General features: G+C 36.6%; 3 protein-coding genes across 3 annotated transcripts; 2 read left to right on the forward strand and 1 right to left on the reverse strand.

Annotated features, from left to right (window-relative positions):
• Positions 1 to 35: 35 nt before the first annotated feature.
• On the reverse strand, positions 36 to 6583 carry LOC121755829 (outer envelope protein 64, mitochondrial-like). Its single transcript, XM_042151235.1, has 13 exons — positions 6177 to 6583; positions 5795 to 5947; positions 5254 to 5378; positions 4552 to 4677; positions 4010 to 4192; positions 3742 to 3883; positions 3290 to 3450; positions 2480 to 2622; positions 2146 to 2346; positions 1195 to 1322; positions 1057 to 1108; positions 819 to 888; positions 36 to 373 (listed from the first exon to the last, which is right to left on the reverse strand). Exons 1-13 carry the CDS (start codon positions 6413 to 6415, stop codon positions 291 to 293), a joined length of 1806 nt encoding a protein of 601 aa, XP_042007169.1. The 5' UTR covers positions 6416 to 6583; the 3' UTR covers positions 36 to 290.
• Positions 6584 to 6877: 294 nt separating this feature from the next.
• On the forward strand, positions 6878 to 10273 carry LOC121755885 (ubiquitin carboxyl-terminal hydrolase 3-like). Its single transcript, XM_042151309.1, has 6 exons — positions 6878 to 7165; positions 7939 to 8055; positions 8391 to 8489; positions 9039 to 9203; positions 9353 to 9534; positions 9611 to 10273. Exons 1-6 carry the CDS (start codon positions 7049 to 7051, stop codon positions 10017 to 10019), a joined length of 1089 nt encoding a protein of 362 aa, XP_042007243.1. The 5' UTR covers positions 6878 to 7048; the 3' UTR covers positions 10020 to 10273.
• A 563-nt stretch (positions 10274 to 10836) lies between these two features.
• Positions 10837 to 14192, forward strand: LOC121755201 (ubiquitin carboxyl-terminal hydrolase 4-like). The gene is made up of 6 exons (XM_042150489.1): positions 10837 to 11166; positions 11927 to 12043; positions 12288 to 12386; positions 13049 to 13213; positions 13361 to 13542; positions 13619 to 14192. The coding sequence occupies exons 1-6, from the start codon at positions 11026 to 11028 to the stop codon at positions 14025 to 14027; spliced, it is 1113 nt and encodes a 370-aa protein (XP_042006423.1). The 5' UTR covers positions 10837 to 11025; the 3' UTR covers positions 14028 to 14192.
• The last annotated feature ends 964 nt before the right edge of the window (positions 14193 to 15156 follow it).

A 15156-nucleotide genomic window follows, 5' to 3' on the forward strand; every position in this document is an offset into this window, starting at 1 on the left:
ATTTTTGTGAGACGGACAAAAATGAAGTACACATATTTTTATGGGACGGATGATGTATTAAGTATTCAATATTGGAATTTAGAGATATTCAAATTCATACCCAAAACTTATAAATTATTAAAATTAAGGCCAAAACTCGCATTTTATATTGTTATAGATATCTCAGAATCAAATAGCTTAACTGATTCTATCCATTCTTCTTGTAGACCTTGAACTCGGGAATCCTTACCGAATTGAAGAATCATCGCATGAAACAAGAGCTTGAAAAGCCAGATGAAGCATCAGAAGATTCAACTGATTAATTTCCTTAGCCTCTTTTCAGCTTGGCTCGCGACCTTATTTTGTGGTTCCAGAACGAGTGCATGCTTGAAGTCTGTGAGTCACCACAGCGGATTATGAGATCAAATTCTAGACAAGTTGATAACTATTAAAAAAAATTATGTAGATCAATAGATTGCACCTCTAACCTCTCATCTAGTTTTGTTCCTAGAAAACAACACAACTCAATTTGGGGTAAATAATGAACTCAAAAGTTTACTAAACCAGAGTAGCTAATATCTTGGGATTTGCAACTTATTTTGTGCCTAGCTTGATTAAGACTTCTGACGCCTAAAATTTACAGCAGGTTGTCATATAATAAAGTTGATTATGTTCACAAAGCAGGATGTATTGATAAAGTAGAAGGCATGATGCCCATACTTTGGACCCATCAGAAGGCAGAGAGAGACAAGAGAATAGCAACGATATCATGAGCTGAAACTGTAACATGTATGCTACAATAATGCACTAAAGAACTGCAAGTGTTCATGAGTCCTGACCTTCAGCAGCTTCTTTGTAGAAAAGCAGTGATTCTTTAGCTGTCCCTCGTCTCAAATAAGCCTTCACGTACTGCAGGGTGGAGTTGAGGGGATGAAATAAAGTCAGATAACACCCAACATGGAAGGAGGTAAGATTCAAATGGGACCGTGAATGTGTTGATTTAGTGGGGAAAACTAGATTCAGAAACAGAAACATAACAGCACTATTATTAGGAAAAGCAAGAGCAAGCTCCCTGACCTTTTTATCTAGAGATATTGCCTTGCTACAGTCTTCTTCACCTTGCTGGTAGCTGCACAAAAAGCTATGTGTAAGGACAAAATTTTGTCAAATGACTTAAGAAAAAGCTGCTTTAAATAATGGTGGAATGTGCCCAACCATCCCAACTCCAAATAAGCAGCTGCCCGATTGGAATAGTAGGCAGCATTTGTATCATTCAATTTGATTGCCTCGGTATAAAAATTGACTGCCTTATTCCACTGTTTTCCTTTGTATGCAGCATTACCCTGTAGGAATATTATGTAGAAACAAATGACATTAGAAACCATCCTGAAGTAAGAGGGCATCATAAGAAAGGAAATTTATCCAGAACAAGATTATAGATGGTATACTGCTTGAAGAACTAAAAATGTAAGTACAGGACAGATATATTGTTGTCCCCTAGAACAGGGATATTCCAGACCAGTAGCAAATTGAGCACACAGGCTTGTAAAGTCCAAAGTATGTAATATGCGCCATAGAAACAAGAAAACTATGACATTGCAGTGTCGCATTTATATCTCTCCAAATGGCAACCTGATCAGCCAATATCAGTCAATCCGGAAGAAAGATCGCTTACTAAAACTATCGTTGCAATTTGCAAATCATAAATTTAAATCCAAATCTGTATACTGTCACCCCTATTGCAGTTTAGATTGTTCCAATGGCATCTTTAGGGCCATAGCCACACTCTGTGACAAGGACATGTTTTGAGGTTTAAAGTGCAATCATGTCTTTTGAGCTTCTGTTTCTATTTGGTTTCCCTCTTTTTTCCAAGTGTTAACTGGTTTTCGTCCTAATGTGTGTCTTGTCATTTTGTGGGTGTGTTATCATGTTGTCCGGAAGGACAAAAACATGCCAGTGCTAAAATCTTTACTCACTCTGACAAGCATAGTCACTACATACTTCTAAGTTCATCAAGACAAGTTCACCTAAACAAATAGCCTTTCGGAGATGTGCATCTTACAATAAAAAACACTAAATCTCTAAAAATATAATAAGAACAATTTGAGTTGACATTTTGAGAAACTCAAGAGAATATAGTATCATTATCTGAGTGGAGAAATGCACCTTTTCTTTAAGAAGTTCGGCAGTATCCATGTTACTGTTGGTATCAGGCAGTGGAGAGGAACTGGATATGATGCTGACTTCTTGTTGAAGAGAGGAATACATATCCAAGACAGTATCAAGTAGGAATTTATCAATCCCGTGTGATGCAACAAGTGATATAGAAACCGGAGAGTCATCATGTATCCCAAGTGGAATCGCTGCCTACAAATTCAAAATTACAAGATGAAAGATGATCATATGGGTATCTTAGTGTATGGCAGATACTTGGGAGTCCTTAAGGAATGGTTGGGTGCATGGGTGAGGATTGTGAGAAGCAGCTTGGAACATAGACTACCTGACAACCTCCAGACATACTTGTTATTCCCAACAAAGCATATGTTCTGTCATGGAACTCAGCAAGGAGACTTTTTTTGGAATTTAGCTTGAGCGGGGGATCACACACTGTGGGAATTATTAATATCCCATTATCCTTCAAAAATAAGCATACATAATTAAGAAACAAAATCTACAACTAGAAGAAAGAATTGAAGAATATACCAACAAATGTTTCAACAGTAGAAAACATAAAATGTCAGAAAGCTTCCATGGTTCTTCCACACTCTACGAAATACTGGCTCCTACTTTATTAGCATAATACAATTTCCATCAATGGACTATAAAGATTCTTGCATCTCTTCCAGGATCCATAATGCTCAGTTCAAGGTAAAAAAGCACTCATTCCCAGCTTAATTAACAATACCACTATGGTTATGGATTTAGAGCATAACAGTATTCTCTATCTAACCATGTAATGGAATCATAAACATGATAGTAATATAAAATTCTGTCTTCAAATTCAATTAAGTTAGCCACCACATCAGATGAAACAAAAGGTCAATTAAAGATGTAAAATATCCCAAACTTTTGTCTGGGCCCAATATTGCCACCAAAGTTATGATTTCCTTTACACCAATCAATACATCAAAAGACAAACATGGGTTTTCCCAAAAAGGAATATTATGATTGCGATGTACAGAAGACTAAACAAGAATAAACCTTTAACCTAAATCTAAAAACGCCCACCAATGAGCCCCAAACCTCAGTCAATCTTGCGCCAATATAGGAGAAGCCTACACTGTTGAAAATACGGTGGCATACCTTCAAAGGCTCCGTAGAGCTGCTCGTATTTCTACTTTAACTTTATACAGACTTTTTACATTCTCTTGGGTTGTGTTTATTGCTGCCAAAACACGATTAGAGATATCAGGGCATATTCTCGGCTTGATGGATTTAACCCACTCTTCATGATTGATTTTGAACTCATGTCTGAAAAGCAAAAATGCTGATCAGAGATAAATAAACTAGTTACATTGAAAATATTGGTTAACTTTAATCCTTCAATGGAAATCAAATCTTCTTCTTTCCCTTCCACGAGAGGAAGAAATGAATAAAAATTTAAGAAGCTCCAGCAATTTATTTGCTGAGAACTGAAGAAAATTACTTGAACAAGTTGCTAGATATACTACAAGTAAAAAGAGTTTGGCAAACGATATATACTACTATTTCAACCGCATAATACAAGATCGCTTTAGCAATAATTATATTTTCAGGGAAAACCTTCGTAACAGTAGCATTGCTGAAGACAATGCCCTTAATGTAGCTGCAGTTTGCTTGTTTGATGATTCTTCAAAGAAGAGTTCCAGGCTTGGGACATTTGATGCAATGAACTGACCAAATTGAATATGTTTAAGTTTCCCATCTACAACAAGAACAAATATAAGGACAAAGGAGATGAGCATATATTTTGAAATATTATTTTCCCTATTAGTATAAGTTGAAGCAGAAAAATAATGTATTTGTATTATAAATGGTGCAAAAAACTTACAGCCAGATAACTTCTCCATTGCTTTGCTCACAACAGACACAGTCTTACGAAGGGGAACCTTTGACAACTGGAAAAGGTCATCAGCTATAATTATGTGTCGGGTCCTTTTAGGTTCAAGTGGACTTAGCCGTAGAAGAGCATGTCCCACACGATGCAACATGGATGGATCAGATGCAAACCATCCTACAGTGATGTTGATATCAAAATACAATATCAAAAATGGACAACAAATAACATTTTTCATTTACTTAATTATTATCCTCAGCAAGAAATCAGATATGGGAATCACACATGAAGGAACTAGGATGATATAATGATCTGATGACCACAACCTGACGAGTGCACCCAACTGTTTCCAAAAATAACCTTTTTAGAATATTTGAAAACCAGCTCAGATCTAAGATTAGATTAACTTACCTATACATGAAAAGAATGCCAATTCAGCACAGGTGATTATCATAAATTATTTGGTGTACATATATGCCTTGGCAATCTAACAAAATTTCGAACTTCTTAAACTGCAATGTACACCTACGACATACCAATAGTATCCAAACTCTGGGAATTTGGCAAGACACCAACTGTAGACACGAGTCCATGAGATGGCCTGAATCCAAAGATACCACAAAATGCTGCTGGTACTCTTATACAGCCAACTGAATCGATGCCTACAATACAGTTCAAATTCATGAAATCATCAAACAGCAAGCTTTCCTAGGAACACCAATATTTTAATGAAATTTGTACAAAGAGGTAGGGATGACAATAACCATCATAAAATTCAGAAAGTGACTAGTACAAAATCATGTAGCAAAAAACAACATTGAAAAATTCAACCATAGGATAAGACAACATAATGGCATCAACATATGTTTTAACTTTTAAACTAACTAAAAGTGAACTATAATAAAACTACAAAAATACATTTATCGTGGTTTTGTTTCTTTTCAACAGTAAGGAATAAAATAATTAGGATCAGTTTTTAATTTTTAGCTACATGCTATAGTGAGGATTGAGTTAGGAAGAGCTGTGAGAGTAGTAATCAAAGGTAGAAACATGATGCTGGGGAAAGTTTTCACTATGTTCATTATTATCAAAGCACCTATATATACACAGGAGTCCTAAAAGATTTAGGAAAAGACTATCGTATTCTACGATTTATACACCTTACTGAACATGTGAAAAGAGTGGAAATCCAATAAGACATAAACCTCAGAGATTTTAGGATAAGAGCAAAATATCACCTAGAGCAAAATCTACAATTTGGGCGGCAACAGCCACTGCAGATCCACTAGATGAACCTCCAGGAACAGAAGATGGCTTTTGAGGGTTGATTGGAGTTCCATAGTTTTTGTTTTCCCCTATTATTCTGCAATCATAGTCAAGAATGACAATCAGTATCCCTCCACAACTTCAGACAGATGTAGATTGATGTAACAAATGAGGGAGAGATAGAGAAAATGACAAGAAAAAAGGAGCACAGCTAGCAATCCTTCCATACCAAGATTCCAATACACATATTATCCCAACAGAAAATGCACACATTCAAAAGACATGCGATCCAATTAAAAAGAGGGGCGATGAAGCAGACGACAGTCACAGAACCTAGCTTGCACATAAAAAATGAAATTTTCTTGCCCTGAGCAGTTCTACCTTAGACTAGCATGGTAACACTGATACCTCAATCTAGTAAAACTGATTTTGGGGCATTTCATAACTCATCTCTGTCATCTATAGTCAGAAGAAGCAGTGCACAAAAGAAAATCACAAAGTAAGAAGTAATACCCGAAACCAAGCTGATCCATGACTGTCTTTCCTACACAGGTTGCCCCACTTCTTAGCATTGTCTTCACCGCTTCAGCAGTATTTGATGTTGCCTCATGTGTCCTCTTCCAATCCGCGCTTCCATACCCCGTTATGTAGCCCTTCACATCAAAGCTACACACACATATGATAAAAGCTATGAGTAACACCATTCGTACCGATCTCATAAGACCATGCATCCAAACACCAAGGTTCACAAATGAGTTTTATCACAACTATTTCGATAAAATCAACGAACATCTAACTGGATCAAACCCCACTGAACCAGAACATAAGTCAGTGAACCAAGACATGTTAAGATCAATCAAGTATAAGTAGAAGAAGAGCAGAACTAATTACATACTTATCACTGATAGCGAAGGTGAGACCAGAGAGCGGAAGGCGAGCAGCAGGCGGAGGAGGCTGGGGATATGGAAGAAGCTCGAATCGCTCAACGAAAGCTCCGAAATCTTCATTAACGCTGCTCTTGGCGTTGAGGCGGCGGCGATGTACCTCGGCGAGGATCAAAACTCCGGCGAGGCCGACGCCGATCACCACCCACACCTTCGGATTCGATACATTTAGCTTCGACAAATTAGACATTTTTAACGATCACAAAATAAATTATGATCGGATCGGAATTTAATAGTCGGCGAATTTATAAGAATTATTGCTCCGGCGACATCACCGCCGTCGAGATTTTTGAAGAAATTACTGAGATACAGGGGTTTTAGAGAGAGAGAGGGTTTAAGGAGGAATATCCGAATATATATACTCTCGTGAGAGAAATCAAGTGCAAGTAATTTACAGTATTTGATTGATAAATTATGAATTTTTTATTGCCGTATTAGCGGCTTAATGAAATTGTATAAAATGTGAATGATATATGTTTTTTATTGCCGTATTAGAGGGTTAATGAAATTGTATAAAATGTGAATGATATAAGTTTGAAGTGTAACCTAAGTTAAATGAGAGGTGTAACGGTGCGTACATCAACGTTAAAATTAGTATTTTATTGATAGTATTTTTCAAGTACGAATGTAAAAGAAAAAATGAGTCAATACTTTTCCGTAATGAATGAATACATACATCGTAGGTGAAGAAAACAACAATCTAGATTTCACAAAATCAGCTCATCACAAAAATCCCAAATACGAAGAGGATTGAAAAGAAAGCGTCTCATAATCAATCTGTAGCAGAGTTAGAGAGAGATCGGTGGATGGTGTTACACTCACAATGGGTGTGGCGGGCTCCAAGTTAGAGAAGGCTTTGGGCGACCATTTTCCCGAAGGGGAAAGATATTTCGGTTTGGAGAATTTCGGCAACACTTGCTATTGTAACAGCGTTTTGCAGGTCGTGTTCTTTAATCATCTATCTCTCTCGATTTTATCGATTATGTTTGATTCGTGAGGATTTTTTTTGTTTTCTTCAGTTGAGGGATTCTTAATTTCTATGTGGGTTTAGGTTTTTGAATTTGGCTGATTGTGCTTAAGAGGTTTTTTTTGTTAGTATTTGGGATTAAAAGTGACGAAGGGAGAAATTCGGTGGTTTGGTTGTATAACATCTGTTTGCTGCATTGACTAAGGTTGATCATTTGGGCAAATTATGATTGGTCTGGTTTGAGTGGTGGGCTGGTGGCTGGATATAGAGACTAACTCATGTAGTGGGTTTGTTGGTTTGATTTAGGTAATTTGTTGAGGTGTCAATTTTTAGTTGATTTGTGTTGGGCAGAGGTTATGGTGTGCTTGTTCTTCAGTTTCTTGGTGGTTTTAAACCGAATAACTTCGGATGGGATGTCTATTACACTGAATAATTCGAGATGGGGTGTCTTTGTGCTCCATCTTTTGTATAGTACTATATGATAAGCATCCTGTGCTAATTTTACGTGTGGAATAGGTGGGGTGGTTTTCAGGTTGTTGCATATCTTTGAGGTCATAGATATCTAAGATTTTGCTTATGTAAAATGAAGTGATATAGAAACAAAATCTTCCTTCCTAGGATAAGAGAAAGTAGATTCAATTGTTCATGTATGTTGTGTGACTGTGTGGTGTGCTACAAGAGTCTCTCACATGATCTGAGAGACTCGATTGTTTTTCTACTTTTCCCTGATTTGTTTTGTTTCTCAGGCTCTCTATTTTTGTGTACCATTTCGTGAACAATTATTGGAGTATTATTCTAACAACAAAAGCCAAGGCGAAGCAGAGGAAAACCTTTTAACTTGTCTTGCGGAACTTTTTTCACAGGTAGTGGATGTGAGAATTGCAACAGTTCAAATTCGGTATCTTTTGAAGTTTGAACCTTGATAGTACCTATAACTGTTACCTTTTGTGCTAACGTACTGCATGAGGGGAAAATTCACTCTTGTTAGAATAATCCATTAATTGGAATAATAATTATCATGGTTCCTAGTGAAATTAAGAACCTACTCCTACTTCATGGTAATTTTAGAACCCTTTTTCATCCGTTAACAGTAATCGTAACACTTAGCCTTCAAAATTACATTATAGGTATTTTGTTGGGTGGGGTGGGAGATATTATTGAGTTGGGACTGACAAATTTATTTGACATTTTTATGCAGATAAACTCTCAGAAGAAGAAAACAGGTGTGATAGCTCCAAAACGCTTTGTGCAGAGGCTTAGAAAAGAAAATGATGTTTTCCGAGGATACATGCACCAGGTATGTACTTTAAATTTGGTAGTTTCATTTGTAGATAGACCGTAGACGTAGTGAACAACAATAAAGAGGCTGCATATTTATGTATGATAATAGAATATGTTTTTCCCCACAGGGATGATTCTGTATGTAGTCAATAAATGATTTGATCAAAGATCTTCTGTCGTTTTTAATGTGTTTTCAGTAGTTTGCGGTTGCCCCCATACACTTTCAGACTTTAAGTTATGTACAAATGAGAAATATGGTCAGCTATTTATGTCAGTTGGAGAATAACAGTCTCTCTCACTTGTTCTTTTTATCAAAGACAAGAATTTTATTTTTTTGCTTATCAGGTTATGTGGATTTTTAAAAAAAATCAATTAAATTTTTTTTTAGAGCTTTGGTTTATTGAAATGTCTCTTAGGTCTTTCTGTCATTACAGCTTGATACAACTGAGATGTTGTAGCTTATCATGTATTATATGGCATGGCTTAGCAAAAAGGGTTCTTGATTATGCATCTTTCATTGTAGATATGTATACATTAAGTGATATTCTACTATCCTGTCATGCAGGATGCTCATGAATTTCTGAACTTCTTGCTAAACCAACTTGTTGACATACTGGAGAAAGAGTGTCCCAAACCTACAACTGAGAATGTTTCAAATGGGCCGAGTAACGGCCATGTCAATGGTGTTAAGCAGGAACCTCCAGCTACTTGGGTCCACAAAAATTTCCAGGTAAAGCCAATGGATATCTCTTACGTCTCCCAAACTTAATTCGTTGCTCACATGTCTACCTGCACTTTGTCATTTTTATGCCACTGTCTGTTTTCACTTAATACATGTTTATCTTATCGTTGCTCTGATTGACTTTGAATGAAATGCAGGGCATTCTCACGAATGAGACAAGGTGTTTAAGGTGTGAGACAGTTACTGCAAGGGATGAGACATTCTTAGATTTAAGCCTTGATATTGAGCAGAACAGTTCGATTACAAGCTGCCTCAAGAACTTCAGTTCTACAGAGACCCTCAATGCCGAAGATAAATTCTTCTGTGACAAATGCTGCAGGTTGGTGTGCTTGTTTACGTTATAACTATACATTCACGATGAATAAAGTTAATTCATTTATCTTATCTAACCACAGTTTGCAAGAAGCCCAGAAAAGGATGAAGATAAAGAAATCACCCTGTATTTTAGTGATTCATCTCAAACGATTCAAGTACATGGAACAGCTAAACAGACACAAGAAGCTATCCTATCGGGTCGTGTTTCCCCTGGAGCTGAAACTCAGCACCACGTTAGATGCTGGCGACTCCGTGTACTCGCTGTTTGCTGTGGTAGTTCACGTAGGAACGGGGCCGAACCACGGGCATTATGTGAGTCTTGTAAAAAGTCATAATCACTGGCTGTTTTTTGATGATGAGAATGTGGAGATGATTGATGAGTCGGCGATCCAGACGTTTTTCGGGTCCGCCCAAGAATACTCGAGCAACACGGACCATGGATACATTCTGTTCTATGAAAGCCTCAGCGGCGATAACAAGTCACTCTGACCTTACTTTGTGCGGCTACCTCTGTTTTGCCATAGCATGCTGTTGGCACCTACCTGCAAGGCTTGGTCTTTGTACAGGAAAAATCAGCCTCACAAGTCTAGAATAGAGATATGGAGTGTACTTTGTAACTTCGACCTTAATATTTGCTACCAACTGTGATGTTTTTGGGCAATCCTCTCTCTATTTTTATTTCTCTTTTCTATGTTGTACAATATTCTTGAGGTTATAATGGCTCATTTTTCTGGAGTTTGGCATCTCTTTTAGGCTAAATTGTGGTTAAATTTTAGTTTGCCTCATTTTTAATAAAAATTAGTTGGAAAAAAAACTTAATCGTGGATTTGTTTGCAACTATTATACAAAGATTTTTTTGGTAATATTGATTTATCACGTTTACATCATACACGATTCTGGCCTCCACATTATATGTTCCCGAGGTCCACATAATGCTCAATTCTCCCCAAATTCAGTTACATGGGACTATTAAAAAAATTGTTATGATTTGATTGTTCATTTTGAAATTTATGAGTTATGCGATGTACCGGAATTTGACCAAGCTTTGTCGGTTTTTTTATATATATTTTCCCATTTTTTAATTACGGCATCAATCAAATCCTTTTTTATTTAAATAATTGTATTTATCTACTCTCTCCGTCCCGCTTTAGCATTCTCAATTATTTTGAGCATTTATTTTGTAAAAATGATAACTTAATATTTTTATAAAATGCTCAAAAGTGACTTGGAGGGGTAAAGGGGATGGAGGGAGTATATTAGTAGGAGTAATAAATAAAATTGAGATACTTTTCCACAGTGAGCCATATAGGTGTACTGTGTACAAAACAACCATCTTGATTTCAGAAAATCAGCTCTCAAAAAACCCAAATACAAAGGGGATTCAATAGAAGGCGTCTGACAATCAATCCGTAGCAGAGTTAGAGAGAGATTGGTGGGAGGCGTCGAAGATGCGCGGAGGAGAGAGAAAGCGAGAGGGATAGAGGAGTTCTGGTATATGGTGGATGGTGTCACACTCACAATGGGTGTGGCGGGCTCCAAGTTAGAGAAGGCTCTGGGCGACCATTTTCCCGAAGGGGAAAGATATTTCGGTTTGGAGAATTTCGGCAACACGTGCTATTGTAACAGTGTTTTGCAGGTCGTTATCTTTAATTATCTGTCTCTCTCGATTTTATCGATTATGTTTGATTCGTGAGGATGTTTTTTTGTTTTCTTCAGTTGAGGGATTCTTAGTTTCTATGTGGGTTTAGGTTTTTGAATTTGGCTGATTATGCTTAAGAGGGGTTTTTTTGTTATTTGGGATTAAAAGTGATGAAGGGAGAAATTCGACAGTTTGATTGCATTGACTAAGGTTGATCATGTGATTATTTGGGTAAATTCAGATTGGTCTGGTTTAAGTGGTGTCTGGATATAGAGACTAATTCATGCATTGCTTTTGCTGGTTGGTTTAGGAGATTTTTGGATGTGTCAATTTTTAGTTGATTTATGTTGGCTAGAGGTTATTGTGTGCTTGTTCTTCAGTTTCTTGGTGGTTTTAAACAGAATAACGGCTGATGAGATGTCTATTACATTGAATAGCTCGAGATGAGATGTATTTGGGTTCGATTTTTTGTATATATGATAAGCATCTTGTGTGCAGTGTGGTTGGTGTGTATGGAGGAGGTGGGTCGGGTGGTTTTCAGGTTGTTGCATATCTATGAGAGGTCGTAAATATCTACGGTTTTTCTTATGTCAAATGAAGTGATGTGATGTAGAAACAAAATCGTCATCCCTGGGATAGTCAATAAGAGAAAGTAGATTCAATTGTTAAAGCATGTTTTGTGGTATTCTACAAGAGTCTCTCACATGTTCTGAGAGACCTTTTTTTTGGCTTTTCCCTGATTTGTTTTGTTTCTCAGGCTCTCTACTTTTGTGTAACATTTCGTGAACAATTATTGGAGTATTATTCCAACATCAAAACCCAAGGCGAAGCAGAGGAAAACCTTTTAACTTGTCTCGCGGAACTTTTTTCACAGGTAGTGGATGTGAGAATTGCAACAGTTCATATTTGTTATCTTTTGAACCTTGATACTACCTAGAACTGTTACCATTTGTGCTAACATACTGCATGAGGGAAAAAATTGCTCCTGTTAGAATAATCCATCAATTAGAATATAATTATCATGCTTCCTAGTGAAATTAAGAAACGTATTCTTACTTCATCGTATTTTTAGATAATTGAGTTGGGACTGACAAATTTATTTGACGTTTTCTGTGCAGATAAACTCTCAGAAGAAGAAAACAGGTGTGATAGCTCCAAAACTCTTTGTGCAGAGGCTCAGAAAAGAAAATGATGTTTTCCGAGGATACATGCACCAGGTATGTACTATTGTATAGATAGTAGTAGTGAACAACAATAAAGAGGCTGCATATTTATATATGATAATAGAATATGTTTTTCCCCATAAGGATGATTCTGTATGTAGTCAGGACTCAGTATATGATTTGATCAAAGATCTTTGGTCGTTTTTAATACTATGTGTTTTCAGTAGTTTGCGGTTGCCCCAGGCTCTTTCAGACTTTAAGTTAAGTAAAACAAGAAATTATGGTCTGCTATTTATGTCATTTGGAGAATCTTAGTCTCTCTCACTTGTTCTTTTTATAAAAGGATCGAAGACAAGTATTTTATTGTTTTTCTTATCAGGTTATGTGGATTTCTTTAAGTTTTTCAATTTTTCAAAAAAAATTTATTCTTCACCACTGACTTCGTCCATAAGTTGCTTATTCTGATGGCTGATTGGCTGGGTTCATTTTTTGTATTGATCAGATTGTCCTTACAAAAAGCTCTTACTTTTATAAGAGCCTTGGTTTATTGAAATGTCTCTTAGGTCTTTCTGGTTATTACAGCTTGCTACGAGGGAGATGTTGTAGCTTATCATGTACTATTATATTGTATGGCTTAGCAAAAAGGGTTCTTGATTGAGGATATTTCATTGTTAATATATTTACATTATGTGATATTCAACTATCCTGTGATGCAGGATGCTCATGAATTTCTGAACTTCTTGCTAAACCAACTTGTTGACATACTGGAGAAAGAGTGTCTCAAACCTACAACTGAGAATGTTTCAAATGGGCCGAGTAACGGTCATGTCAATGGGGTTAAGCAGGAACCTGCTGCTACTTGGGTCCACAAAAATTTTCAGGTAAAGCCAATGGATATCTTATGTCTTCCAAACTTAATCCATTACTCACATGTCTACTTGCACTTTGTCATTTTTATGCCACTGTCTGTTTTCACCTAATACATGTTTTACTCATCGTTGTTATGATTGGCTTTGAATGAAATGCAGGGTATTCTCACGAATGAGACGAGGTGTTTAAGGTGTGAGACAGTTACTGCAAGGGATGAGACATTCTTAGATTTAAGCCTTGATATTGAACAGAACAGTTCTATTACAAGCTGCCTCAAGAACTTCAGTTCTACAGAGACCCTCAATGCCGAAGATAAATTCTTCTGTGACAAATGCTGCAGGTGGGTGGCCTTGTTTACGTTACAACTACACATTCACGATGAAGAAAGTTAATTCGTTTATCTTATCTAATCACAGTTTGCAAGAAGCCCAGAAAAGGATGAAGATAAAGAAATCACCTCGCATCTTGGTGATCCATCTCAAGCGATTTAAGTACATGGAACAGCTAAACAGACACAAGAAGTTATCCTACCGGGTCGTGTTCCCCCTAGAGCTGAAACTCAGCACCACGTTAGATGCTGGTGACTCCGTATACTCTCTGTTTGCTGTGGTGGTTCATGTAGGAACGGGGCCAAACCACGGGCATTATGTGAGTCTTGTAAAAAGCCATAATCACTGGCTGTTCTTTGATGATGAGAATGCTGAGATGATTGATGAGTCCGCCATCCAAACATTTTTTGGGTCCGCCCAGGAATACTCAAGCAATACGGACCATGGGTACATTCTGTTCTATGAAAGCCTCAGTGGCGATGACAAGTCACTCTAACCTTACCTTGTGTTGCTACCTCTGTTTTGCCATAGCATGATGTTGACACCTGCAAGGCTTGGTCTTTGTACAGGAATAACTTAGCCTCACTAGTCTAGAATAGAGATATACTCCCTTTGTAACTTCCACCTTAATATTTTGCTACCAACTGATGTTTTTGGGCAATCCTCTCTCTGTTTTATTTTTCCTTTCCATGTTGTACAATAGTGGTTATATTGGCCTCATTTTCAGGAGTTTAGCAACTTTTATTGGGAAATTGTGGTTATATTCTAGTTCCTGCAACTTTAAAAAAAACAGCTGTGAAAATAATGAAGTTTGGATTTGTTTATTTTGTGGCAAAATTATGTCTGAGTAGGAGCTGAGAAAATATACGTGGATATATTTTTGGTGTTACCATGTTAGTAAGTTAAAATGCCGTTCATTCATATAAAAAACGATGTCGTTTGGTTGAAAATATCAATAAGTAATCTATATTACATGTAGGAGGCCAAAAGATTTCGAGATGAGACAATTGTGAACAAATTTATAGTTTTTCTAGCTGAATTTTAAAGTTATAGCACGTACCAAAATTTGGCTAAAATTTATGATTTTTTTGGCATATTGTCTTATCTTATTTTTCATCTTTTGGATATTGAAAGTGGCGAATAAGCAATACAGTATGTCTTAAGTACTTGTTTTGAAATGTTATAATACCACAACCACTTGAAGATGATGTGAGTATTTCGATTTAGGTGAAATTTATTTGCTAAGCTGCAAATTACTCGGATTTTTTTTAAAAAATGAATCTTTGAAAAGAAACAAACTAAATTCAATATTTCAATTTTGGGCATTTGGCTTACCTCTAGCCTCTAGGAGTTATGACTTAAATGAGCATACTCAGATTATGGAAGGCAGTGTTAACTAAGTAAATTGAATTTAGTTTTACGAGTCCAATAATATATGCATTGATGTCAGAATAGATAATACCATATCATAAACAAACACATATATCTTTTATGGCAATCATGGATATAATAAATGCATTAACCATTGAGCGGAGTTAATTCTAATAATAATACATTCACGGCTCACCTACCATTATTTATTCACGTGAAGGTCGCCTCTAGCTACCTCACAGTCACAACTTTAG

This window comes from Salvia splendens, chromosome 11, assembly GCF_004379255.2.
Source record: "Salvia splendens isolate huo1 chromosome 11, SspV2, whole genome shotgun sequence".
NCBI classification, from domain to species: Eukaryota; Viridiplantae; Streptophyta; class Magnoliopsida; order Lamiales; family Lamiaceae; genus Salvia; species Salvia splendens.